We start from the raw sequence: 25,973 nt of genomic DNA on the forward strand, positions 1-25,973 counted from the left end.
TAATTCACTATTTGATATTTTCTCTTAATTTTTATATTAATCTCTTTTTTAAATGTTCTTATGAAAACTTACAACCCCCCAATCTAGAAAGAATGGTTAAGAGCCAGAATTCGACGTCGCGCTGACGTAACTACGTTTTTTTTACCCGTGTACACCAGAAGCATTGGTTGTTGCTGTTCTCTTCATTTTAGGACATAGAATTTACAGAGGTTGGACAATGAAATTCTAACACCGGGTTTTTAGACCACAATCATTTATTAGTATGATAGGGCCTCCTTTTTCCGCCAATAGACCATAAATTCGTCTTGGGAATGACAAGTACTTCACAGTGGCCAGAGGGATTTTGAGCCATTCATCACACAGAACAGTGGTCAGGTCACTGTGATGCTGGAGGTGGACATTTATTTTCTTACATTTCTTACTTGCTCCTCCAAAATACCTAATTTTTCCTTAAAAATTATCCATGGCCCAAGATTTGCACGGTTAGCACCAATGAAACTGACATTTGTCATTGGCATAAGTGACCAAAGCTAGTAATAGTATATTCTAAAATAAACTGAGTCGAGCTGCACATTTAATATGCAGTGAGTTTGGGCAGCTGTGGTTTTATGTATTTTGGATACATTCCGGGTTAGTACTAGACATCCTTTTCAGAAAGCTTCTTGCGTCGACAGTTACTCCTGTTGGATGTTGGTCATCCTGTGGTGTGCTGACATTACCCTTGCCTGCATACCATAGCTTTCGATACACCAAAAAGACTTGCTGTCCAGGTCACAGAAGAGCCAGCGAGACACGCAACAACAGTTTTGTCCTCTTTTTGAACTCTGATATGTCTCCAATTATACAATACAATACAATTTTATTTGTATAGCACATTTAAAAACAACTGGCATTGACCAAAGTGCTTAACAAGGCCATTAAGGGAAGACAGTAAGACCAGTAAAGATACACATCAAAGAGAAGTATAGTCGCTCAAGTCAGGGTATATTGAAAGCTTTTGAAAGAGGTGCGTTTTCAGAGAACTTTAAAAAAGTGTCAGAGTTTGGCAGATCTATGTTATAATTATGTTATGTGGATTGCAACATTTTATGTACAGCTGAGTTAGTGCTCTGCTAATCAAAATTTTCACATACTACTATTTCTGGAATTTAAAATAAGTGAAGATTGGTCACCAGGCAACGCATATGTGTGAAACCTCAACACTTTATATTGACCAGTGTTTCAGTTGCCTTATCCAGTCCTGTATTTGAATGGTATATTTGGAGTCATCTGTATTTTCAGATCCTCAAACAAACAAACTTGAATAGAAGACTGTACCGTACAAAAGTTATTCCTGCACTACAGAAGACTGCAGTTTCTACCAACTGTAAGTAGATAGAAAAAAGAATTGTCTTCATTAATAGCAGTGTTATTGAATTGAGCTTGTTTTTAGTTGGTTAAACCATTAATATAAGTCTTCTATAATTTTGCCCTATCTAATATATCTAATAACCTTTAGTAATCTGTGACCAGTTGCATAAACTACTTTCACTAGTCAAACTGTAAGTTAGTCATCAATTTATTTATTTAATGTTGGTCGTAAACTTAAGTCCGTTACAAATACATAATCAGTTAAATAAAATCTGAAAAGAGTCTGGTTGGTCAGACTAGTTTTTAAGACGCAGTCTTAACATGGCTGGGCTTATTTTATTTTTTTATTTTATTTTTTTTAAATTTGTTTTTTTTTTTCACTTTTGTGTGACTTTTATTGGATAGGACAGTATATAGACAGGAAGTGAGATGGGAGAGAGAGAGGGGGGATGGGATCGGGAAAGGTCCACGAGCCGGGACTCGAACTCGGGTCGCCCGAAGCGCAGCGGCGCTACATGTCAGCGCACTTGCCCACGAGGCTATCGGCGCCAACCATGGCTGGGCTTATGCAACTGGCCTCTGCTCTTTTTAAATAAAATAAAATCTTTGGTTCATTTAGGCCTATAATAAGAAATGAAGCGCTTGGAGAAATATGGCAAACAAGTTGATACAAAAAAACTGATTTATTAAAAGACACCACCAAACTTAAATTTAGACAGTGACATCAGTTCTGTCTTTGAGCATATGACACAGTGCATAGGACACTGTTGTTATGTGGGCCCATTTAACTGGTAAAGTAAATGGAATATATTTACATGTAAAAACGTCAAGACAGCACATTCATTCGGAGCAAAATATTTACACTGCATACCTTATTATAGACTCTACAATATAGAATCTACAAATATAGAATTCCCACAATGTTGTGAAATAAATAAAACAATATTTAGCACTCTTTCTAGGTTTTGAAACACTGACCGTGTGAAATCCTCTGTATATTAAATAATTTATCATTAGAGCAAAACGTAACAAATATTAAGACATTCGGAAAACCAAACCGAACTTTTAACTCAAATTATTATGATGAGAATAAAATGTATAATGACTACCAAATCCACAACATTACAGCATTGAAATAGCACATCCACAATTTATGCATTTACTATGCACAAAATCATACAAATGATAAAAAGTGATTCATGTAAAGTGATTCTTCTAAAGTTTTTAGAAACATTCCTTCGTGTTAGCTGTTATCCAGGCCGAACTTCACTTTTTGACTAAATCATCTGGCAGAACAACAACATAGTCCCCTGAGCAATCAACATCTGAGAGAGAGAGGAGAGAGAAGAGAGGAGAGAGAGAGAGAGAGAGAAGAGAAGAGAGAGAGAGAGAGGAGAGAGAGATGAGAGAGAGAGAGAGAGAGAGAGAGAGAGAGAGAGAGAGAAGAGAGAGAGAGAGAGAGAGAGAGAGAGAGAGAGAGATAGAGAGAGAGATAGAGAGAGACGAGAGAGAGAGAGAGAGGTTCACAGTTAGTTAGGGTAAGGGTAACTAATTCAAAGATGATTCCTGCTAAAAATATGTTGGAGAAAGACACTTATAAAAGTAATGCAATAAAAGCAACTTGCTGTAAATTAAACAGTATTATTTTACTAGTTACTTTAAGTAATCTGATTACATAACTCATGTTACTTGTAATGCGTTACCCCCCAACACTTGTAATGACATTGGTAATGTCTCATGATTTTTAAATCGCTTATATTATAACAGTTGACACACTCACTTTCATATTCGTTTTCCTCATCATGCACTAATGGTTCTGGACATTGCAAAGGCTGTTCTGGCAGTGTTTTCCTTTTCAGCGAACGGTATAAGTGTGTTGAAAGCCCTTGATTCTTTTTCTTGTAATGATGAATAAGTTCCTTCATCGTCTTGAAGAATTTCTCCTCTACACCTGAGCTAGCCTGAAACAAACAGTGTCGTGACTTTTTAATGACTTGGAAATTAATTTATTCACATATTTATTCATTTAATTTAATGATAAATCTGTTGTGCAATCAGTTTAGATCTGTACTGTTATGCCAAAGTTATCTACCACAGAGATTATTTTAGCGTGTCCTACCTGTAGAGTGTAGGATCCAGAGTGGGTTTGAAGTATCCTATAAGTGTAGACCACTTTTTGTTTGCTGTAAAAAATGCATAAATAAAGAAATTAATTAAAGTCACCACGAAATCAAAATTGAAATCATTTTTTTATTTTTTATACGCGACATCATAATATTTTTTGACAGCTTTTTAGATGAAAAGACAACAGTTATGGTAACTGATATTATAATTTCTTGCGTAGTTGTGTATATTCTTGACAGGCACTTTCTTAGTAAAGTTATGACACTACCTTCAGGAAGTGTCATGCTCTTTGGGTTTGCAGAATCACTGACAAGCGTTTCCGTTCTATCTTCATTAAGTTATTTTAGTAGCTGTTAAAAATAATTTTTTGTTTGCAATTTCAGTACTACTAGCCATGCACTTTAAGATTACCATTTAAAGTCTACATTTGAGCAGTGAATATATTTTCCAGTGCAAAGTCTCTATACTGTGAATAACTAGAACTACCGCTTCTCTTTTACCGCTGCGCTGATATCTAAAGAGCTGCTTATTTCCCCTTTTGTAAATGTGCAGTTGTTGAATGCTACACCCCTGAACCTCACCAAAAGCATCAATAGAATGTATTTTATTATCAATTATGACTTTAAATAGCTGTGCTTGGGAAGTCGAGCAACATTTTGAGGAATAAATATCGAATTATATATTGTGTTTGTGTCTTTCCAGTTAGACAACTTCCCACAATGATTTAGTCGTTATTTTTACTTCATTTATGAAACTAGCCCTTAAAATGTTTTTGAAAATCTGGGTATAATAAAAAAATAAAAAAACATTTCATAAACTTTGAATATTCCAAATATTCTTTTTTCATTTAACAGAAGTGTTAAAAGCAAGATAATTGGTTTGATTCCCAGCTAACTAAACTGGCCTGAGCTGATACAAATTTGACTTCAATGCAGTGTAACTTTCTTTGGATAACAGTGTCTGCCCAATGTAAATGTAAATACATTTAGAGGATATAGGGGGAGGGGTGTCTATGGTCTATGTTGGGTCTGTGCTGCAGTGGCCTTTAATGATGAAATATGAAGAATATCAAATTTACCCACAAACATGGTAATCGTAATTAAAATTTTTGAGTGCACATTCCACAAAACATCAGTGTCAACATTTTGCAGGCATTCTCATTACCCTAAATGACAAAGAGCCACAAAATGATTTCCATTAATAGTATTTTCTCAAATTTGAGGAATTGGACCAATTTAAAAATAATACTGTAAAAATGCCCTTCTAGGAAAGAATTAAAAATACTTGTATACAAATTACACATTGATTAACCACTTAATTATTGATACATATTCTGGTTATAAGATATATAGATTTTAATATATTTATAACAAAATACATTTTGTATAGGCTATACAATATATATATATATATATATACGGTACCAATAAATTCCAATACGTACCCTTAGTTATGAAAGTAATAACAATTCCACTTTGAATTTAATTAGAGATAATCATATAATATTCCTAATACAAATTTAACCATTTGCTTTGATTTTCAATTCAATTCACATTTATTTGTATAGCGCTTTTCACGATTCACATCATTTCAAAGCATCTTTACAGAAAACGCATACAATTTAGAGTGATCTGTTTGTTATCATATGCAACTGTTATCAGATGCAACTAAGTTATGTATTTCAGAAATGTTCATATACAAAATCACAGTTAGCGAAAAAGGTATTAATTTAAACAATGTAATAATTTAATGCAGAAACATTGAGCTCACTGATTTTCTCTATATTTTATAAACAATATAGGCTATATTAATTTATATTATCACTCACTTCTGCTAAAACCACACCTCAGTTTATTCAAGTTCACTTGTATAAAGTTAACTTATATAAACTGTTTTTTTTTTCAACTCTATCAAAGTCAGCCTTCATTCTAAAAGACTGCTTTCCATTTTTGACCTGTTGTGAAAAAAACTTTAGTGAGGGAACTTTGTTGTTTTTCTTTGATTTGTTGTTGTTGTTGTTTTTACAATCAATAGCTAATCACGCTTATATTTTCTATTATATCAACTCCAAAATTGGCTTAGAAAGTGTCTGGGATTTATATCATTTCCATAATAGTTCTTTATAGTCAACACACATATAGAGCTAATGTTGTGTGACATGCAAAATTTAGTTATTTTTGTCAACGCTATTAGCTGTCATTACTGATGTGTCAAATTTGATGGTGGTGACAACTCAACGACAACTTAACTGATAAATCAGAAAATCAGCTTGAACTATCCTTCAGTCTCAATTCATTCATTTAAATAAATGCTAGATATTATTTTTTGTATCTGATGAGAGCGAAATGGAAAAATCAGGAGATTACACACCAAATAGACCTACATATATCCAAAACGTTCCTTGATAAAGTACTCAATTGTCAGCCAGTTCCTAAAAAATGGTGAATAAGAAACAGTAGCTACTTACTATACACAGAGGCAGAGAGCTCCCTGAATGGTCTCACTGTCCCGAATGAGGTAAGTTCCATCCTTTCCTTTCTTGCCAAGCAGCTCCTCACATCTCTGTTTGCTTATCGGCCCATGATACGCTGGAAGGTCCATGTTTCACATCGCCAATATGAGGAGCGTGTTGCCAATTCAAGTCACTGCTGTTTGATCAAAATACGCCACGTGTTTTCCGCAAGTCCACTGGCTAGAGATGGGATTTATGGCTCTTTGAGGGGATCCGGATCTTGGCGATCCGTTCCTTTCAAAGAGCCGTTCAAAAGAACGGCTCTTTTGGCTCTTTTTAAATATTTAGTCAGTTTTAAGAAGCCAGCTTGGGGGCATCTCAGTTTATCCTGGAAATAATCACTGGGAGGAATGATGAGGTGAGATTTGTAGTCAAATAATTAAAACCCCAATATCTGAGTTTGAATTATTCTGAATATTGATTATTACCTCATTTGTCATGTGTGGACTATATTCCATAGGGTTCCACAACATCCCTCTGCTTAGAAAGTGACATCCCTATTTTGGATTTACCTTTAGTACAAAGTGTGTGTATGTGTAAAGCTATGTTGACTTATGTTATTCATACAATACCTACTCACAAATAAACATCAAAAACAAAGCCGGCTGCAATGAATTTCTGTGCAAAACAGCTTTTACTACAAACACTTCCACACAAGAAAATGTTTATAAAAAACAAAAAATATTTAAAGTTTTAAATATATACTGTAGATAAAATTAGAATAAATCAAATGGAAATGTCTACATACAGTCCACTATTACTACTGTAAACTTTGCAAATAGGACATCACCCGATGATCGATGATGTGACTTATATGGTTATTTTTGTATGATCAACTCTGGAAATATTCCTTCATTCAAAAAACGTAATTTGATCTAAGGATGGAGATTGCACAGGAAAGTAAAGTGAGTGAGTGAAAGCAATTGGGACATTGCTTAATTTGTATAGTCTTCTTATTGGTGTCGTGCTACAGACCTAATTTAAATATGCAGGAAACAGAAATCCGATCGGTTATCCAGATACAGAGGCTACTTAATATGAACAAATGTAAACGCACGGTGTCCTGATTGCCTAATGATCCGATCTACTTGATCAGATCATGGTGATTGCATGTTAATGCCAAGTGTAAACGCAGCCTTTGTGTGCATCTGTGTGAAACACGCATAGGAAAAAAAGAACGACAGAAAGAACGGCTCCCCTCCAGCCGCGACTCGGCTCCCATCGTTCATGTTTATGAGCCGTTCAAAAGAATCGGTTCGTTCGCGAACGTCACAACTCTACCACTGGCAGCTTATAATAGTGAACCGAATCAAAAGGAAACTTCCTTGATGCCCACACTCAGAAATTATGAGACACTTCAAGGCAGTGTGAGCATCTTTCCATCTGAGGGTATAATGTAATGCAGACGCGAACCAACTAACGTTAATGTCACACCGGAAGTCGGTTTGCGTGTGTATGTGTGTGAGTTTAATAGTGGTCAAAGGAAGCCAAGTGTGATGTCAAAAGTAACAAGTAAGATCACGACTGAAGCGAGGAATTTACACTCTTTTAATTTAACTTGTCTTTATGCTTATAGAGATAAGAGAATATAGTGTATTTAAACATAATATACAGTGTAGGATATATCTGCAATTATATGTATTTGGATGCATATTTAAAATGTTCACTTCAAAAAATTTGCTTTAGGGGAGTTTTCACACATTTCAAATTAAAGGTGGACTATGCAGGTTTTTTAGCTTAATTTACCTTTCATTGGAGTGCTGTATGTTTTTGACTGTACTAAAGCATAAAAATTACCATATGTTTGCAGATATTTAGGAAACATGCTAAGTTCACATACTCGTTTCTCTAAAAAACAATGCTATAGCCCGTTATTCTACTTTGATATGTGTGTTCCATGTCGGACGGTCTGTTTTCTTTCCGTCTGTGCAGATTCCGCCCATGCACTGCTAATTTTCCCAGACATCCCTGGTTGCCAGTTGGCGGAAAACAGCGTATTGCAGCCATAAAATTGAGTAAATTAACTGGGTCAGAGATTGCAGATTCTACCCGACCTTAAAAGCCTCGGCATACATCTAAAAATCTCTATGAACGGGAGCATAAAACACAGATAAATCAACTCATCAAATGTGTAAGTCTCCTCCCTTCCATTGTCCTCAATTTGGCAACCAGCGCGAGCGTCAAGTCTGAGGAGGAGGGGGCGGGGGAAACAACTCTTCTAATATTTTAAGTAGGTGTCTGCAAGACAGTAGGAGTTACTAGATTAGTGGGCGAGGCCATAAACAGAGGGGCGTTTTCGACCGAGTTACCTGATTTGCCCACGTCACAGTGAGGGTGGTTTAGGGGTGAGGTGCATCATTTTCATTGCTTGAGTTATAAACACCCACCAGTTTGAAAACACACACAAATTTAGAAACACCCACAAATTTAGAAACACCCGCAGAGACCCCACACTCCAATGTTTTGAATTTGGAATGCATACCGCTAGCTGTCAATGTTACACACTGCGACTTTAACCTTTATGCCTCATTATATATTTTACGACGTTGAGTGCATTAAGGGACAAAAATGTCCAATCTAAACACTGCCATAAAACAATTATATATTTAAAAAAAATTCCACTTTCATTGAGTTAAATATTTTAACCAACATCAGTCCTGAAAATAACTACCAAATATTTATTTATTTTTCAGAATTTTAACCCCTTAAATGCCATTTGTTTACATGATGCCACTGTTTTTATCGATGGAAAAAAACATAAAAAAATGTAAAACAATTGTGTACTACATGCTAGGTGGATTTCTTGGGAGGGAATTATCACAGCCTGGTATATGTCCATGATTAGCAGCAACATTGATTTTTACGCATTTTTATTTTTTGTGTTATGTCAGATAAAATAAAAAAATCACACTTAGCGCATTACGGAAAATGGTCACATATTAAACACTGCCTAAAAATATTATATATTATTATTATTTTCCACTTTTACTAAGTTAGATCTTTTAACCAGCATCAGTCCTCATCATAACTACCAAATATTTATTTAATTTCAGGATTTTAACCCTTTAAATTCCAGTTTTGGTGACGATACCATCAATTTGTATAAGAGGACAAAACACAAAAATGCAATTATTTTCCATACACTAAATGCAAAGAGAAAACTTTAGTTTTGGATTATCACAGTCTTGAATATGTCAAAATTTGTAAATGCAGCAGAAATAATGTTGCCCCTAATCTTTGTGTTATGTCAGATTTAAAATAAAAATCACACTTAGCGCGTTAAGGACCAAAAATGGTCACATATTAAACACTGCCTAAAATATTATATATTATTATTATTTTCCACTTTTACTGAGCTAAATATTTTAACCAGCATCAGACCTCATCATAACTGCCAAATATTTATTTAATTTCAGGATTTTAACCCTTTAAATTCCAGTTTTGGTGACGATACCATCAATTTGTATAAGAGGAAAAAACACAAAAATGTAATTATTTTCCATACACTAAATGCAAAGTGAAAACTTTAGCTTTGGATTATCACAGTCTTGAATATGTCAAAGATTAACAGCAAAATTATTTTTGGTGCATTTTTATTTTTTGTGCTATGTCAGATTTTTTTCCAAAATCACACATAGCGCATTAAGGACAAAGTTGATCCTATTTAAACCCATTAAAATAAAAACATTTGAACCCACTGTCATAATATCATAAAATCATAATTTCTATTCAAATATCCTGTCATGACCAAGCCTTTGGATAAAATATTTACTTTTTACTGTTTTCCACCAGTTGGTTAGTCTGGCTAACGTGGAACCACATGTTCATTTTCTCGTATTTGAGGCGTGGTGTACGAATGCCCAGAGCCGTTTATTGGGCGCTACGAAGGTCTATCAAATGCGCCTGTACGTAGCTCATAGCCAATCGTTTCAATTATACCAGATGACGTATGTAGAGCGACAGAAATTCAACAAGGAAGAAGACGATGGGTCATAGATTTATGTGTACACGATGGTGTCACTGTTCAGCGACTATTGCCGTTTGTCCAAGACAAACATGAGGGTAGAAGGTAAATCTGCAGTGCACATGTTGATATAAACAAACTGCTTCTGTGTGTCGCATAGACGTCGTCATCGCCCTGCTGCTTCCTCCTTGTTCTGTGATTGGTCCCCTCGCTGAGGTGAAAATCTAGTCCATGGTATCCAGGCTTAGCCTGGTAATACCAAACTCTGCTACTTCGCTTTGCTTCATAGACAGAGTCTGACATGGCATCATTGAAAAGTGTTTTCTTTATCGCGGGGGGGCGCTCGTCTGAAGTACAAAATCATTGGTTACCCGTAAGCCAATCACATAACGTTTGGTTATGACGTGTGTTATGCGCCAGCTCAGCAGCATCGAACTGCCACTATAAACACATTATAAAAAATGCGAAAACGAAACCATCGAGAGAAATACCGGAGTGAACATACGGTCGTTTTCGATTTCCCCAATCTCAAAATCGGCGCTTAGCGTCTACGTAACGGCTCTCAGCCCGCCCTCTGTTCGTTGATTGGCCGGCTGTTTTCAGGCCGGGGGAAAACTGAGAGACATGTCGATGTCTCAGACTAAGTACAGAAGCGAAATGAAATTGAGCGGTAGTACGAAGTCTGACGTAGTCAGGCTAATCCAGGCTGCCTAGCAGCGTGAATAAAATCGAGCTGCGCGCAAGGCATCATGGGGAAACCCAGGCTACCAGTTGGTACCATTTTTCATATAATTGACATAATGCAAACATCTGCAGTATTGCAAACATTTTACTAGGTGACTATAACCTGTGCCTGTCTCCCTACACATCAAAATTTGCTCTAGAAAGAAAGCAAAACTACAAGATCACAATGAACATGATTTTTTTTTTCTAAATTCTATTGCACATACACGCCTACACACACATCCTACACCACCGACACACACACACACAGAGAGAGGGAGAGAGAGAGAGAGAGAGTATAGACAGAAAGGGTAAAATATGACCTTCAGGATATTATGATTTTTGTCACTCGCCTAAACACCATGTATTATATTTAGGCCCTACACACACACACACACACACACACACACTTTTGTCAACGCAGACACACATTGCTCTCAGACATCCACACCAACTCAGAAACATAATTTTAGATCATTGAGCCATTAAAATGCTTCATAACACCTTCAATAGTGCCCCTAGTGGAAACCAGGAAAATAACGTGCATTTCCCCCCATAGGGAATACCTATGTAGTGACGTCATCTGGTGAAATACACTATATAATGCAAATATAATGCTTTTGCTTCAAAATGAAAGGATGTTTCAACATAAGTCATGATTCATGTATTAATGACGGCCCTGGCTTTAAACAAGGTTTTAATGGGTTTCAATGGGCCATTTTTGGTCATTATGGTGCTAGGTGTTCCTATTTGATCTACACAGTGTGTGTTATACATATTATGCAACATGGGATCAAAATTTGTAAATTTATCCAAAAAGTCACAATTTTGCCAAATTACATACCATTTGCATTAAAACAGCCAAAATGGTCAAAGAAATTAAACTGAAAATGACCAAAAATGGCCTAATGCAGCATGAAGGTTAAAGGGATAAACACTGACATTCTTCAAAATATCTTCTTTTGATGTCAGAATTTCGATTTTTGGGTAAACTATCCCTTTAAGTCCTACCTTTGAAGTGAAGGCTGTGCTATTTATGTTTATCTCTTAATCATTTCCTGTTCAACAGTGGAAGGAAAAAAAATATTTGCTTGCCTCAATGACACTTTTTACACTCTTGATGGCTCCCGCATGGTGCAACATTACTTTCAGAAAGGGTGACTGAGCGAATATTTTTTTAGTGAAGTGATTCAAAATATTTCAGTTAGGCCTACTTGGAAATCAAAACCTCTTCCGCGTGTGCTTTTAAGCATTTAATTTCCCTGTTGGTTGAATAATAAGTCTCCAATTTCAGCTCTTCACTGCAACAAATGCTGAAATGGATCACACTCATTGGTGGGGTCAGTAAGTCAAAAGTGTCCATGCTCTTCAAACATTACAAGCTATATCCACTTGCAGTACTGTAGCCTACTGGAGGTGAAGCGTCCCATCTGTTACCTGTCTAATGGGGAGAGAGAGGGCGGGGGTATAATCAGCCCTGACCGAGACCTTTTAACGCCAGCAGGGAAGCAGGGAGGAGGATAAGGATTGTAATTTCAGTTTAAGAAGATTAACTTAGTAGAAGAGGTCGCTCTCCATCTGCAGTTTGCCTCACACATATTGATGTTAGTATAATGAGTAAATCATTGTTATTTTGATTTAAATCGCGCGTTGATGCCGATTGACTGTAATGATTTCGCGAGGATTAACGATGTTTGCTGGATTAGCTTGGCCTGGATCGGTGTTGAATTGGCATTGTGCATGCTAACGCTGAAACGCTTTACTAGAGGAAATGAAGACACGACTCAAAGGCAGCACCTCGAATGCCGACTGGATGGGCTCCCTGTGCCCTGCCCTCACATCAATGCCCCTCAAGTACCTGGCGGTTCCTGGTGAGAGAACTTCTCTGACCTTTGACATTTCATTTAAATTAAATACTAAAGAGAATTCCATCAATAGTTATTTAATTCAGTGGCAAATTCAAAAAGTTGGCCATTTTCCAAATAGATGTAAGCCTATATAATAATTTAGGAAGCAACAATAATTATAGCCTAATAAACGCACTCGCAGTGTACTTTATTTAGTTAAAAGAGTGATTAAATGCAATTTTAGGGGTTCCTATCAAAAGATACCAGTTTTGTCTTGTCCAAAACCTGGAAAACCTTCTATCAAAAGTCTTCTATCACCCTGAGAGTTTGACTGAGAAAGCCAGGGAAGAGTAGAAGCAGGGGACAAAGTGTTGATAATAAAAAGAGCAGAGTTTAGAATAATCTTGAATGTGTTTCAATGCTCAAACATCAGACCAGTACAAATCCAACAACTGTTATTAAACCAAAGCACAAACAATGGAAAAAATACTGCTTCTCAGCATCGTCCATGTGATGTTATAAACCTTGAAATGGAGAAGTATCTCTTGCAAACTTAATTTCCCTTCTTGAACCACAAAATCATGATAACATGACATGGTAAGAACAAGGAAGTAAAATAATAAGTTATATATAATATAAAAACATGGATAATGAATATTATAAAATGATGAATAAATAATTAAATGATGAAAAATATAAATCTTATAATAATATGAATAAATTATTATTAAAGCAAGACACACACAGGTTGCTATTGAGAATCCTTAGATCCTTCACATTAATTGTTCATTTTAATAAAATGTATAATTTAAATGTAGGCCTATACTTGTTTTATTTCTGTTTTAATTTATTTCTATTCCCTTTCTTTTTATATGTATTATATATCAATTATATTAATAACATATTAAATAATGAAATATATTACAATTTTTTGTTATTTTATTTTTTATTTTTAAGACATAAAATTCCCTTTATTAAAATAATAACAAATTATGTAAACTAAAAAAAAAAATGCCACAATGACATCATAATCCTTTCAGGATGTGAATGCCTCCCTTTTTTAGTGTTTCCTTAGAGGACATCTTAATGGTCAAACCTGTTTCTGTGATTTATTTTAATAGTCAGCAATTGATTATTGAAAGCTGGATTTTTCTAAATAAATCTTTCTAATAAACAACCTATAGTGTCATGACATAATGGCTAAATTAACTGCAGAACTGTCAAGCCTGTTACTTTTTTAAATGCATATTGAAATGTTTGAATTTGTATTTATTCTGCCTTTGTGTTCATGTTTTAGGGTCTCATGACTCCTTCAGCTTCTGGGTGGATGAGCACGCTCCAGTCGGCCCAGACCAGAAAGCATACGTGAAGCACCTAGCTGCGATATTCCGCTTTCTTGCCAAGAAGGTGATGAAGAAGTGGTCCATGACTCAGAACCTCACCTTCAGAGAACAGCTTGAGGGAGGAATACGCTATTTCGACCTGCGCGTGTCCACCAAACCAGGAGAACCAGGCCACGAGATATACTTTATACATGGGCTGTTTGGACACAAAGTACGCGATGGCCTTAATGACATTAACCATTTTCTGAACGTGCACAAGAAAGAGGTTGTTTTTTTAGACTTTAATCATCATTATGCAATGAGCGAGGAGCATCATCAATACCTGATCAAGATGTTGAAGGACGTGTTTGGTCACAAGCTCTGCAAGCTTGACGTGGTGGAGGAGATCACTCTAAACTATCTGTGGGAGAACAGGTACCAGGTGAGCTCAGGACGCCACGTTGTGCACATTAGACATATCTGATGATAATAATGAAGGCTTTACATGCAGTAAAAATCTTGAAATGTGATTTGGCGAGAAGAAAAAGCAGCAGAATCTTGTAATCTGATAATATCCGTACTCAATGGGGTAGTTGTAGCCTAATGTTTAAAGAGTCAGACTGGTAACCCGAAGGATGTAGGTTCAATCCTCAATAGCAGGAAAATGTAGGTGGGGGAGGGAATGAATAGCGATCTCTTCCACTCTGAATACCCACAACTGAGGTGTCCTTAGTCCACCTAACCCCCACTGCTCCGGGTGTGTGTGTCCACGATTTGCAGTGTGTGTGTGTTCACTACTCACTGCTCCTAAATGTGTGTGCACGAACTTGGATGGGTTAAATGCCATACCATTCATACAACACCTCAATTTCGTCACGTACATTTATAAATACTTGTGATAACACTTAGGGCCCTTTTGTGACACTAATAAGATGTTTATCTTTTTTTTAACACTTAAAAAAAAATCCATGACGAGATTAGGCGATCAGTCATACCGAAACTCACTACAATTACTTGAAAAACAACTGTCAAAAACAAGAAAATAAAACGCCTTTCCAGTTACTGATATGCCAGCTGTGTCTCATAGCATCAAATAAACAACCTTTTGATATTAATTCAGTCAGTTTATTGTTAGATAAATGTGTGTTTGATCTGTCACAAGATGAAGGTGGACTGAAGACAGGATCAATATCAACTTAGTTTAATAAAACAAAAAGGCAGCATGCGCTAACGCAAATAATACCAGGCAACAACTGAATGAATGAAAAGGAGGATCTTAAATACACGGTGGTGATGAGACAATGACAAACAGCTATGATGAGTTTCCATGACAACTAACGATTGACGGGAGACTTGGAACAATGGAACACGTGACTGATGAAAACCAACTGAAAGTCCATGAAAACTAACAACAGGACTGTGACAATCTGTATTTGCACCAACTATAATTCAATTCAATTCACATTTATTTGTATAGCGCTTTTCACGATACACATTGTTTCAAAGCAGCTTTACAGAAAATACATGTGTCTACATTACAATTTAGAGTGATCTTGTCCGAGGTAACTAAGTTATGCATTTCAGAAATGTACATAAATCACACAGTTAGCTAAAAATGTATTAATTTAAACGTTGTAATAATTTAAGGCAGAAACAATGAGCTCATTGAAGTAACGAATACATGTTTGTTAACAAATTATTATGACAGATAATTGCATTGGTATGTTGATTCAGAGTTTGCGTCATCTGAAGTCCTCGCAGGAGTTGTCTCCGTCTCTTCACGGGTGTTATGATCATCTGAAGTCTTCATAATAGGCTGGATCCATAAAGGCTATTACAGAGTTTAAGAGTCAAATGTGAAAACGCTCTCCCTCCTTAAGTGGACTTAGATATCCTAGGTACTAGCAAAAGCCTACAGTTTTGTGACCTTAAAGCACGTGAGGAATTAATGCGTGTCATGAATGCATGAACTATTGACTATGTAAATAAGTGGAAATTGTGTGGGTTTGCATTTGACTATTATACTAAACTTGCAGTTCAGACTGTTTTGTTTGCAACTTGTGCATGAATTAGTGCTGACGTGACTCTTTGTGTGTCTGTGGTGTGCTGCACCAGAGGTCAGCTATTCCTGCTGTGTACTGACCCTAATCACTGTCGGATCAACGTCTCACTTCCACTCTGATGGAGGAAGACAGGTGTACAAATGGGAAAAACTGGACACTTGCATCCACTGCAAGCACTATGCTATTTGTGAACACCTACAGATTAGCAGATTCTCATGTTAGTCTTTGTGGACATAACTGATTCTGATTCTGCTAGTAACAGAAAAGGTGGTGAACCAAGATCTTAAATGTTCTAGCAGAGTTGCTGGTTACATATGTTTTTTACATCTACTTGAAAATGTGAGTGGTGTTTGGCTGTGCAGTAACAGTTCCATGAATGAAGGAAGGGGTTCTCAACCAGGGGGCCTCAGCAAACTTCCAAACTTCTTTAAAGGGGTGGTATTAAGGGGTGGAGTGTGTATTCGAAGTTTTAGCTCAAAATACCCCACATATATTTTTATATAGAATGGTAAAATTGTCACTTTTTGAGAGTGAGCAAAAACGCACCGTTTTTGTGTCTGTCCCTTTAAATGCAAATGAGCTGCTGCTCCCAGCACAGGGGGCGGAGCTACAACAGTTTGTGTCCTTTTACAAATCACACAGACCTGCACTGAAAATGTCAATGTTTATGTTCAAACAATAATGGAGAGACTCAAGAAGAAGTGACAACATGTAGAATGCAACAGGGCATTTTGGTTAGTTGATAAATGTATGTAGCTTAGTTATTTTCTAGTCATTGATAAGCATAATCTGTCATGATAATCTATAAATCGCGTTCCCATGGGCGGGGTTTATGTAAATTTCAGGGTTGGTGATGTCACTAACCCTGGAGGAATGTTGTGTAGTCCCTACCAGCCATTTGTTGTAGTCCTTAAAAAAACGATTTCTTTAAAAGTAAATATCTCCCTTTGCTTTGAACTTTGAGCTTTATATCTTTGCAGATGTTGTTTATGCTCAAACAGCAAGATTACACACTAACTAAAGTTAAAAAAGTGAAATCATAATCAACCACCCCTTTAAAGGTTGTATCAGCGATTTCAGGCGCAAAAATAAATGATCACATTCATCTAATCTTTCCTAACGATCCGCTAGCTGCCCGCCCCATGCATGCTCTCAAAAAACCGCGTCTCTGTAGGCAGCCTAGGCTCTGAGATCGAGATACGATTGCTGAGATCTGCACACAAAAACAATTGCCTTTACCAACCACTCAAAAGCAAAATAAATAGTGTTCAACCAATCACCGACAGGGGCTGGGTGTTGTGAGGGCTGAGTGCACGAGCGCAAAACCTCACAACACCCAGTCCCTGTCGGTGATTGGTTGAACACTATTTATTTTGCTTTTGAGTGTTTGTGAAACCGATTGTTTTTGTGTGCAGATCTCAGAGCCTAGGCTGCCTACAGAGACGCGTTTTTTTGACAGCTTATGGGGCGGGCAGCTAGTGGATCGTTAGGAAAGATTAGATGAATGTGATCATTTATTTGTGCGCCTGAAATCGCTGATACAACCTTTAAGATAACTTGAAATTAAATTGTTAATAAACAAGCATTAGAATAAGCCAAAAATCTTTTTAGAATAAGCCAAAATCTAAAAAACAAGAAATGTCTTATTTTAATTCATCCTCTAATAAAAAAATTCTTCGAAAAACCCAGATGCCTTAAGCATAAAGTAAACTTCTGTTTGTACGTGTATGCGAGGGTCCGCAAATTGTCACCATAGAATAGTACGCTCGACGATTTTTGTAACTGCGGTCGCACATGCACACTCAATTTGGCTCAGGCCATTGTTTCACAGTAAAATGAAACTAAAGAGACGGAACAACAACAACAAAATAACAGAGACTGCAAACACATCAGATTTCCGCATTGACAAGCACTTGTGTGAGGTCAGGTGGTATATGAGATAGACGAAACTTTAGTTTAAAAGAATACAAAGACATTTGTATCAGTCATAACTTCTGGAGAAAAATAGTGCAGACACTGGACAAAGATGAACCTTTCTGGAGCGCATGTGTCGACCGCGGATGGAGACTGCATCCGAAATTGCATACTCTCAGGTACTTATTTTGAATAAGTAATTATTTTACGGCCGCTAAAAAGTATGTTCTATATAGTATGAATGTGTGTAGTATGAATGTAATCCGGACGCACTACATTCGCCATGCTGTCATTATTATGTGACCTACCAGCATCAGTTACGTCATTTCACCTCCCTACATAAATACTCATGGGATAGTAAAGTGTCCATTGTATACAGACTTCAGAATTTTGCATGAAGCAGGTCATCCGGGAACTTTTTGCCAACTCATTTATGAGTACTGTGAATTCGGACATACTACTTTTGTCACATACTGTTTTTCGTCTACATTATAGTATGGAAGTATGCGATTTCGGATGCAGCCGGAGTATTTAGCTGTCATTTCGAAAACTTCGTCCTCCAGAGGTTGCATTTCTCGTCCATGTACGTCATAGTCTCATTTAGGAAAATAAAATGTTAGAACTTCATGGGTATTTTTTTAACGATTATCTCAAGTTTGTGTTTGGTTTCACAGGTCCTAGTGTTCTACCATCATCCATCTGCTGAGGGCTGCCCTGTGATGTGGCCTGGTAGTAAAATCCCCGCTCCCTGGGCCAATACCACTGACACTACCAAGCTCATCCAGTTCCTGGAGACCACGCTGGGTGAACGAGCCAAATACGGCAGCTTTCATGTATCTCAGGCCATTTTAACCCCACGTGTCAAGACCATTGCCAGGGGCCTGGTGCGGGGGCTAAGAAACTACTTAGTGGAGAGGTGAGTATTTAGGTTGAGGAAACAGGTTTCATTTTCATTTTGTTTAAGCTGAATTAGCCTACTAAGGATGTGTTCACACTTAGTTCTCTTGGTCCAAACCAAAACAGTAAATAATATATTTAGTCCTGGTTCTCTTAGTGTTCACACTGTCATCATTTTTAAGACCGAACCTATACATATTACAACGGGATTTAATGAACATCTAAAACACCGTTGTACCAAACTGTAATGGGCAACGTAGCTCCTATGACGAGAAAAAACAGGTATGCTTCAGCATTTTGTCCTTTTTTGGGTCGCATGATCGCATCTTGTAACATCACGTCCTGCCTTTGGTTCTTTAGATGTCTTTGGTCCGTGTGTCGTGTTCATATTTCAATCGAACCGCACCAGAGTTCGTTTATTCAAATGAACCGAGCAATCGCACCAGGGTTCGTTTTAATCCAACCAAACATGCCAAGTGTGAACACACCCTAAAATAACTAAAACTAATTCAACTGAAACTTTATAAAAACCTATATATTTAAATCATGTTTAAAAACAAAAACTAATAAAAATGGCAAAAACACACAAGAAAATGAGTGAAATCTTAACTTGTTTTTTTTTTAAATAATTGTATATCTATGACACAAACACACACACACACACACATAGGAATAAACGATAAATGTTGGAATAATTTTAAAATGATCCACTAGGTGGCAGCCCCATATTTGGTAAGTGTCAGGAGGACCAGAGTGAGGAACCCTTCTGAGCACAAACATAATCTGTCATCACAATGTGGGGGTCCGCTAAGGTCCTACTTATTGGACCCAGTCTAAAGGGGGCCCCTCATAAAAAATTCCAAGGCCCCTTGAAATGAAGTGCTGGGTTTTGATCAATGCATACCTAATAATTGCATATTATGTACAATACATATAGTATTCAGACTACATTTTGTATACTATTTTGAGCATAGCCTACATAAATTTAGGCTTTTGACTTAATATGACATAGTGGCACATATACTGACCAACACAGAAGTATGGAGCCTCGTGCTGTGTCTTAGCGGACATCCTAGTGAGACAGCCGTCTCGGAGGAAGCTGTGTAAATCTGCCCGAGTGTGGATGTTGGATTGTTTATTATTCCAGGAAAAACACAGCCTGAGCTTCCCGTTTCCTGGTTTTGTGCTGGCTGTGGTGCTTGGGAAGTTTATTTCTAGTCTGAGCTGACCAGAAGTAGAACTAACTTTGTGATTGCTAAAACTACTTCCCTGTAGACGAGTGCGGTTTTGTCATGTTGATTAAACATGCATGTGTATTTATGCAAATCTTTACAACCTTGAAAATGTGCTTTGAAAGAAGTCTCTAATGCTTACCAGGGCTGAATTTATTTGATCTAAAATGCAGTAAAAAACGGTAATGTTGCGAAATATTTTTACAATTTAAAATACCTGTTCTCTATTTGTAATGTTTTCAAATATAATTTATGATGGCAAAGCTGAATTTTCAGCATAATTACTTATTTTTTTTGGTCGCACGATCCTTTAGAAATCATTCTAATTTTCTGATTTGGTGCTCAAGAAACATTTTTATTTATTATTATCAATGTTGAAAACAGTTGTGCTGCTTTGTGGAAACTGGACAACATTCTAAATTAATTATTTGATGAAGAAAGTTCAAAAGAACAGCATTCATTTGAAAGAGAAATATATTGTAATATTACAAATGTCTTTATTGTCACCTTTTATCAATTAAATGCATTCTTGCTGGATAAAAGTATTAATTTCTTTCAACAACAAAAAAATCTTCCTGACTCCAAACTTTTGAAAGGTAGTGTACATACTTCAGTCTATCATTAAAGAGATAAAGTGGAAAATGAGTGTAAATGGCTTAATTTGTGTATAAGCACCATAAATCAGCATGTTATTAGAATATGCATATTCAATGCATTCTATACCCATCTGTTCTTACACGCACTTCTGTTGTTTCTGTCACAGGAACCTTCCAACCATAATGACATGGGTGGGGGCACAAAAGCCAGGCATAGATGGGGTCAATATCATCACTTCAGACTTCGTAGAACTTGTGGACTTCGCAAGCACTGTCATTAGTTTAAATAACCTCCTCCTTCAAGATCGGTCAGGCACATGACATTTACTTTGAAGTTGTGCTGACCACGAAGAACTGGGATCACATGGAGGTCACTGCATGTGATTTTATCAAGAGATGACGGATACCAAATAAGCTCTATGGCCATTTTTTATATTTCATTTAACAGAGCTTTAAGTGCCATTAGTCGGAACATTTTACCGCAAAAGCACGTTCACGTACTTTATGCATTGAAAAAAATTTGTGTAATTATAATAAATATTTTAGAATGCATTTTAATAAATATTCAATGTTTATTCTGTCATATAAAAATATATGAAATCACAATATCAGGGCAAGAACAAGCAGGCTCATTGAGTTTTATGTTGCATCATGAAAAAGAAAGGTATGATCTCAGCACTTAGAGTGGTTTAACAGTGGAACTTTGAACAGTTTAACACTTTTCTTTTACAGCTGGTGAAGAACAAAAATAAAGAGTTTTTGTATTTTTTGTTGCCTCAATTTTCTCTTTTTCTCAATTTTATTTATATTTGGCACTATAAATACGGCTATGATAAATAACAATTTAGAATTGAATTAATTCATCATTATTTTTTCTCATTGAAGTTATGAAAATATGGTGGTTTTTATTACCAATAAATTCTTGTTGGTACAAAACATATTTTTTGCCTTGAAATGCTCAGAAATTTGTCACTATAAAAAATACTGCCATGATGGATGATAATTTTATTAATATATCATTGTTTTTTTCCTCATAAAGTTATGACAAAATGCATTTTTACCAATAAATAGATTCTGCAACTTCTTGTTGGTACAAAAATGTAATTTATAATTTGCCTTGATTTTTCTCTGAAATGTGTCACTATAAAAATACTGACACGATGGATAATCATTTATAATAACATTTTTCATTAAAAGTTATGAGAAAGGGGGGGGGGGGGGGGGAGTACCAATAAATAACCTTTTATTGGTACAAAAATTTATTTTTTCATTTTAAATATATTTTTAAAAAGTTCCCATTGTGACAATATAAATATTAAAATATATTTTTGATTTTAGTGTGAAATAAGCTTTGTGAGATGGACCCAATTAGCCCTTTAAATTAAATGCTGAAAATATTTTCCTTTTTTATGAGAATTAGGTGTGTAATCATCTTTAGTTAATCTCATTTTTTTTGTTTTTTTTTACCAATATTCACAGAAATGGTGTAACCAGCACACCTGGTCTTCCCTGTGACCATGTCCACATTCCAGTGACTGTTTTCTGTGGACTCTGGGATGGGAAGAACATCAGATAATGATCAGGGCCATCATGTGAACGAGTCCACACAGAGCATTTGAATCCAATGAAGGAACAATTATGTGCTCAAAGCATGGAGGTATTTAGGAAGAAAGAAAGAAAGTGGAGACAGATCTAATCAGCACAGCTGCTCTCGTTCTCTTTGGCTTTAAAATCAGTTTTTGTTCGCCGCCGTTATCGCAAAGGGAATGTTTCCCCTTGAGGTTCTCAGTTTGGATATTCATAATGAATTTTACGTGAAAAAATGCAGTCCGGTTTTGAATCAGAATACATACCATGGTCCAAACATCTAGGCTACAAGTGAAAATACTATGCATTTACTACTTTGTAATTTTATCACAAATTATATTATCAACGAAACAATCGAGTTTGAGTTACAATGTCTCTGAACTGAAATAACACATAAGTTTGCATAACATCTGATAATCATGTTCTCCAGGATGATTTGAGATGTCCCAAAGAGCATATTGAGCTTAGACTGTCTGTACAAAGAAGTCACATGATCAATTTCAATTTCCTAGAAATAGTGCAGAATACTCCATATTTCTTATTTATTTTACATCATACACTCTTGAAAACAAAGGTTCTTCATCTATGATTCCATGAAGAACCTTTAACATCCATGGAAACTGTCCATTCCACAAAAGGTTCATTCAGTGTGAAAAGGTTCTTTAGATTATTAAAGTGTTCTTCAAATTAAGAGAAATTGTTCGTTATAAGAACTGTTCACTGAAAGGATCTTTGGAGAAAACCCCCATTTGCCCTTTTGGAAGCTTCATTTGTAAGAATTTCTTAGTTTGAAATGTTCCAAAAATTTTCCAATGATTTTGAATACGTGAATCTTAGTGGTCAGACTTTTGGACCCTTCTATATCAATGATTTGATATGTAATTCCAAGTTTCCAAGTCCAAAGAAGCTCAAGACATGGTGACCTGGCCAGCTACATTTTCAAACTGTGAGATTCTTTGTTCTTAGTGCACCAGTGGTCCTTTTAAGACCTTGACAAACAAAATTCTTTCTCTCCATCCTTTGTTTCACACTCCGGGCTCTCCCTTTCTTCACTCCCTCTTTATTTCATTCCAGATCATGAAAGAATGTCAGGGGTTGTTTTCTCATGTCGGCAGCAATGCAGTAACTTAAGTAAAGGGACACTAACTACAGTGTAATTACACGCCGCTGTGGCCTTGTGGGTAACGACTGCTGCAGTGGACATGCTGCAATGTTTTCTCTAACTCACTTGACACTCTTCTGCCTTTTTTGTTTGAGGGTTCTCCTGGGCTCCATGGTGAAGGGAGGCTATATGGGCAACACTGACCATCTGTGAACTGACCAAAGGTCATCCAGTTCTCCATTCCCTCTGTTTGTCCAGCTCATTCAGGGACTGTAAAGAGTAAAGATAGATTTGATGGAGGTTTAGGAAAATATACATGCATAGAGCAGGTGATTCCAAGCACTTTCTTTTAAAATAACAGCATTTGCAGTTGTATAAAACAGAGCTATTATTCTACCATTGCAGACAACCTTCACGTGGAGAGCTTGCTTATTTATTTAAAAGGCATTGGTCTCATTTCTGAGATAAGAAAAGCGTGGATGAGTGTGTGCTGAAGCATCCTGTTTACTACAGAATTCAGCCATGTGACCTCTAATCACAAATTGGATGTGAACGACGGTGGGTGAGAATGTATGACACACATTGTAGACTCTGTATGTTAATTAAACAAATAGTTTCTCAGTGGATATTTTGAGTTGACAGCTGTAATTAACTTTTAGATAATTGTGAGAGGAGGAAGCTGGTTTATTTAGTCAGAATTTAAATTGATTCATCTTATTTGGCCAAGTAAGATGCACTACATGAAATGTGGTTTATGAGGACACAAATGTGTAATGACTTGGGCATTACCACGTAAACATGGTTTATGAGGACACTTCCTGATATAACATAAGTGTATTATTTTTTTAATGCAGAAATGTTTTCAGTGATGGGCAGGAGTAGGGTTTAAAAAACATTTAAATGTTTAAGTTATTTCAACTTAATTAGACTGACCTAAAAAACGAGTTGAATCTTTAGAAAAAAAGTTGGAAAATAACTTATTAAAGCAATGTAAAAAAATAAAATAAAAAAAAACTACAGTTTGTACAGTATAAAACCTGCAGTCCCAGTAAAGAGTGAGTGAGTGAGTGAGTGAGTGAGTGTGTGTGTGTGTGTGTGTGTGTGTGTGTGAGTGAGTGAGTGAGTGAGTGAGTGAGTGAGTGAGTGAGTGAGTGAGTGAGTGAGTGAGTGAGTGAGTGAGTGAGTGAGTGAGTGAGTGACTGACTGAGTGACTGAGTGTGTGTGTGTGGTAGTAGTAGCCTACCTGAATTATGGGTCAGAGTGCATGGTTTGGGGTTAGTAGTGTGTTAACGACAACGTAATAATAGATTAAACAGAAAACATGAAATCATATACATTTGTGTTAATAACATTCTATCGATAATCTCTGATTAATTTCAAACTGCTGCTTTTTTAAATGACAGATGAATGTTTTATCCCTTGTGTCAACAAACAGTGCACTGTGTCAGTGCTGTCTGTACTGCACGCGCCGGGGGCTCCAATGCGCACGCGCACATCAGCGAACGGCCCAGTTCCAGCTGTTGCGCATTCCACAGCACAGCGGAGTCGCCGCTGGCCAAGAGCGACAGGACAGCGCCTTTCAGTCACCAAAGACAGTCACTTGTTTAATTCCTTTGGAAATTAATTATTTTGGTCTGATTGTTTCACTTGTTTTCATTTTTATCATCAACTGTCGGCAGAGAGTTGGAGTTTTCAAAGAAGAGGAAATATTGAATAGTCTTTTCTTTCTGTCATTTGGAAGCGCGCAGGATATTTGGCGAAGAGCGCTGCGCACCTTCAGTAGGCTAGTTAGTGTCTTTGGAGTTGCCATTCAAGATGACAGATATCGTTTCGGCAATGGTAAGACTTTTCATCCTTTAGACAAATAAACATTGAAGTAAAAGTCTGTTTACTCAAAATAAGCGCACACTGTCTCTGCCTATAACAGGGTGATTCTTTAGGGACATTTACCTATGATATTGGAAGATTAAACTTGACTAAAAGTCAAAATTATATAATATTAATATATAATAATAATCAACATAAATACAAACATTATTACAAATTTGTTTTAAATCAGGTAAACAGCTCTTTATGTTACCAAGCATATTTTCATATCATCAATGTAACAAAACAAAAAAGTATATCTGCTGTCCTGGCAGATGTGTTCACTTATGATCTATTTTATCACTTTCATTTCCACCATAAACCTGTCTGAAAAATTGCTTGGTGTGATGGTAATGACACCCGTATTGTGACTCAGTCTTCTCTATAAATACATGTAAATATCAAATTAATTAAGAAATATTATTTTCTTTTTTAAGTGTCCCTAACTGAATCACTCAGTAGGCTACCTGTTTGGTTATGCCTAATGGTTAAATAAACTACTAAATATGACTGATAATGTTTATTTTGGCCGCAGTCTCCATTTAACTTATTCTACGATCGACTCATGGCACAACTTAGCATGTGTTTTGTCTGTTGAATTCATCATGAGCACTGAATCATGACTCTGAACTGAGAGATTGGCATCATACATCAAACACCAGAGACAATGATAGCCCTATTTTAAACCAACCTGAAAGAAAAAAATAGCGTTAGAACCCTCAAACCAGATGTTACGGTTGTAAAAACATTGTCTATGACACTGTCTATGACACTCAGCACACAATTGTTATGAGTTACATGCATAAGAGCAGCAATTATTTCATGAGTAACTGCGAGATGATGAAAAGATTTAAACATGCAGACAGACGAGAGG

At 36.4% G+C, this 25,973-nt stretch overlaps 3 protein-coding genes across 12 annotated transcripts in view; 2 read left to right on the forward strand and 1 right to left on the reverse strand.

Annotated features, from left to right (window-relative positions):
* Nucleotides 1-1,735: 1,735 nt before the first annotated feature.
* LOC306992930 (SH2 domain-containing protein 1B) lies at nt 1,736-7,508 on the reverse strand. The gene is made up of 5 exons (XM_079602248.1): nt 7,268-7,508; nt 5,942-6,162; nt 3,470-3,533; nt 3,131-3,311; nt 1,736-2,675 (listed from the first exon to the last, which is right to left on the reverse strand). Exons 2-5 carry the CDS (start codon nt 6,073-6,075, stop codon nt 2,617-2,619), a joined length of 438 nt encoding a protein of 145 aa, XP_079458374.1. The 5' UTR covers nt 6,076-6,162; nt 7,268-7,508; the 3' UTR covers nt 1,736-2,616.
* A 4,227-nt stretch (nt 7,509-11,735) lies between these two features.
* plcxd2 (phosphatidylinositol-specific phospholipase C, X domain containing 2) lies at nt 11,736-21,627 on the forward strand. Its single transcript, XM_079602265.1, has 4 exons — nt 11,736-12,544; nt 13,818-14,284; nt 18,494-18,735; nt 20,712-21,627. Exons 1-4 carry the CDS (start codon nt 12,445-12,447, stop codon nt 20,863-20,865), a joined length of 963 nt encoding a protein of 320 aa, XP_079458391.1. The 5' UTR covers nt 11,736-12,444; the 3' UTR covers nt 20,866-21,627.
* Nucleotides 21,628-24,727: 3,100 nt separating this feature from the next.
* The window catches only part of phldb2b (pleckstrin homology-like domain, family B, member 2b), a 44,155-nt gene continuing 42,909 nt past the window's right edge, over nt 24,728-25,973 (forward strand). For all 10 annotated transcript variants that reach the window (XM_079602249.1, XM_079602254.1, XM_079602255.1 and 7 more), the window contains exon 1: nt 24,728-25,072. In XM_079602249.1, the coding sequence (XP_079458375.1) occupies nt 25,049-25,072 (24 nt within the window). In that variant the 5' untranslated portion in view covers nt 24,728-25,048. The remainder of the gene's footprint in view (nt 25,073-25,973) is intronic.

Source organism: Phoxinus phoxinus (genome assembly GCF_949152265.1).
Source record: "Phoxinus phoxinus genome assembly, chromosome: 24".
NCBI lineage: Eukaryota > Metazoa > Chordata > Actinopteri > Cypriniformes > Leuciscidae > Phoxinus > Phoxinus phoxinus.

Bases quoted from the DNA above. Each gene is read 5' to 3' on its own strand.
- plcxd2 (XM_079602265.1), top strand. From the start codon at position 12,445: ATGAAGACACGACTCAAAGGCAGCACCTCGAATGCCGACTGGATGGGC. The intron at 14,285-18,493 runs GTGAGCTCAGGA...TTGGTTTCACAG, and splicing joins TGTGGGAGAACAGGTACCAG to GTCCTAGTGTTCTACCATCA. The intron at 18,736-20,711 runs GTGAGTATTTAG...TTTCTGTCACAG, and splicing joins AGAAACTACTTAGTGGAGAG to GAACCTTCCAACCATAATGA.
- LOC306992930 (XM_079602248.1), bottom strand. From the start codon at position 6,075: ATGGACCTTCCAGCGTATCATGGGCCGATAAGCAAACAGAGATGTGAG. The intron at 3,534-5,941 runs GTAAGTAGCTAC...CATTTTTTACAG, and splicing joins GCTCTCTGCCTCTGTGTATA to CAAACAAAAAGTGGTCTACA. The intron at 2,676-3,130 runs GTGAGTGTGTCA...TCTCTCTCTCAG, and splicing joins TGAGGAAAACGAATATGAAA to ATGTTGATTGCTCAGGGGAC.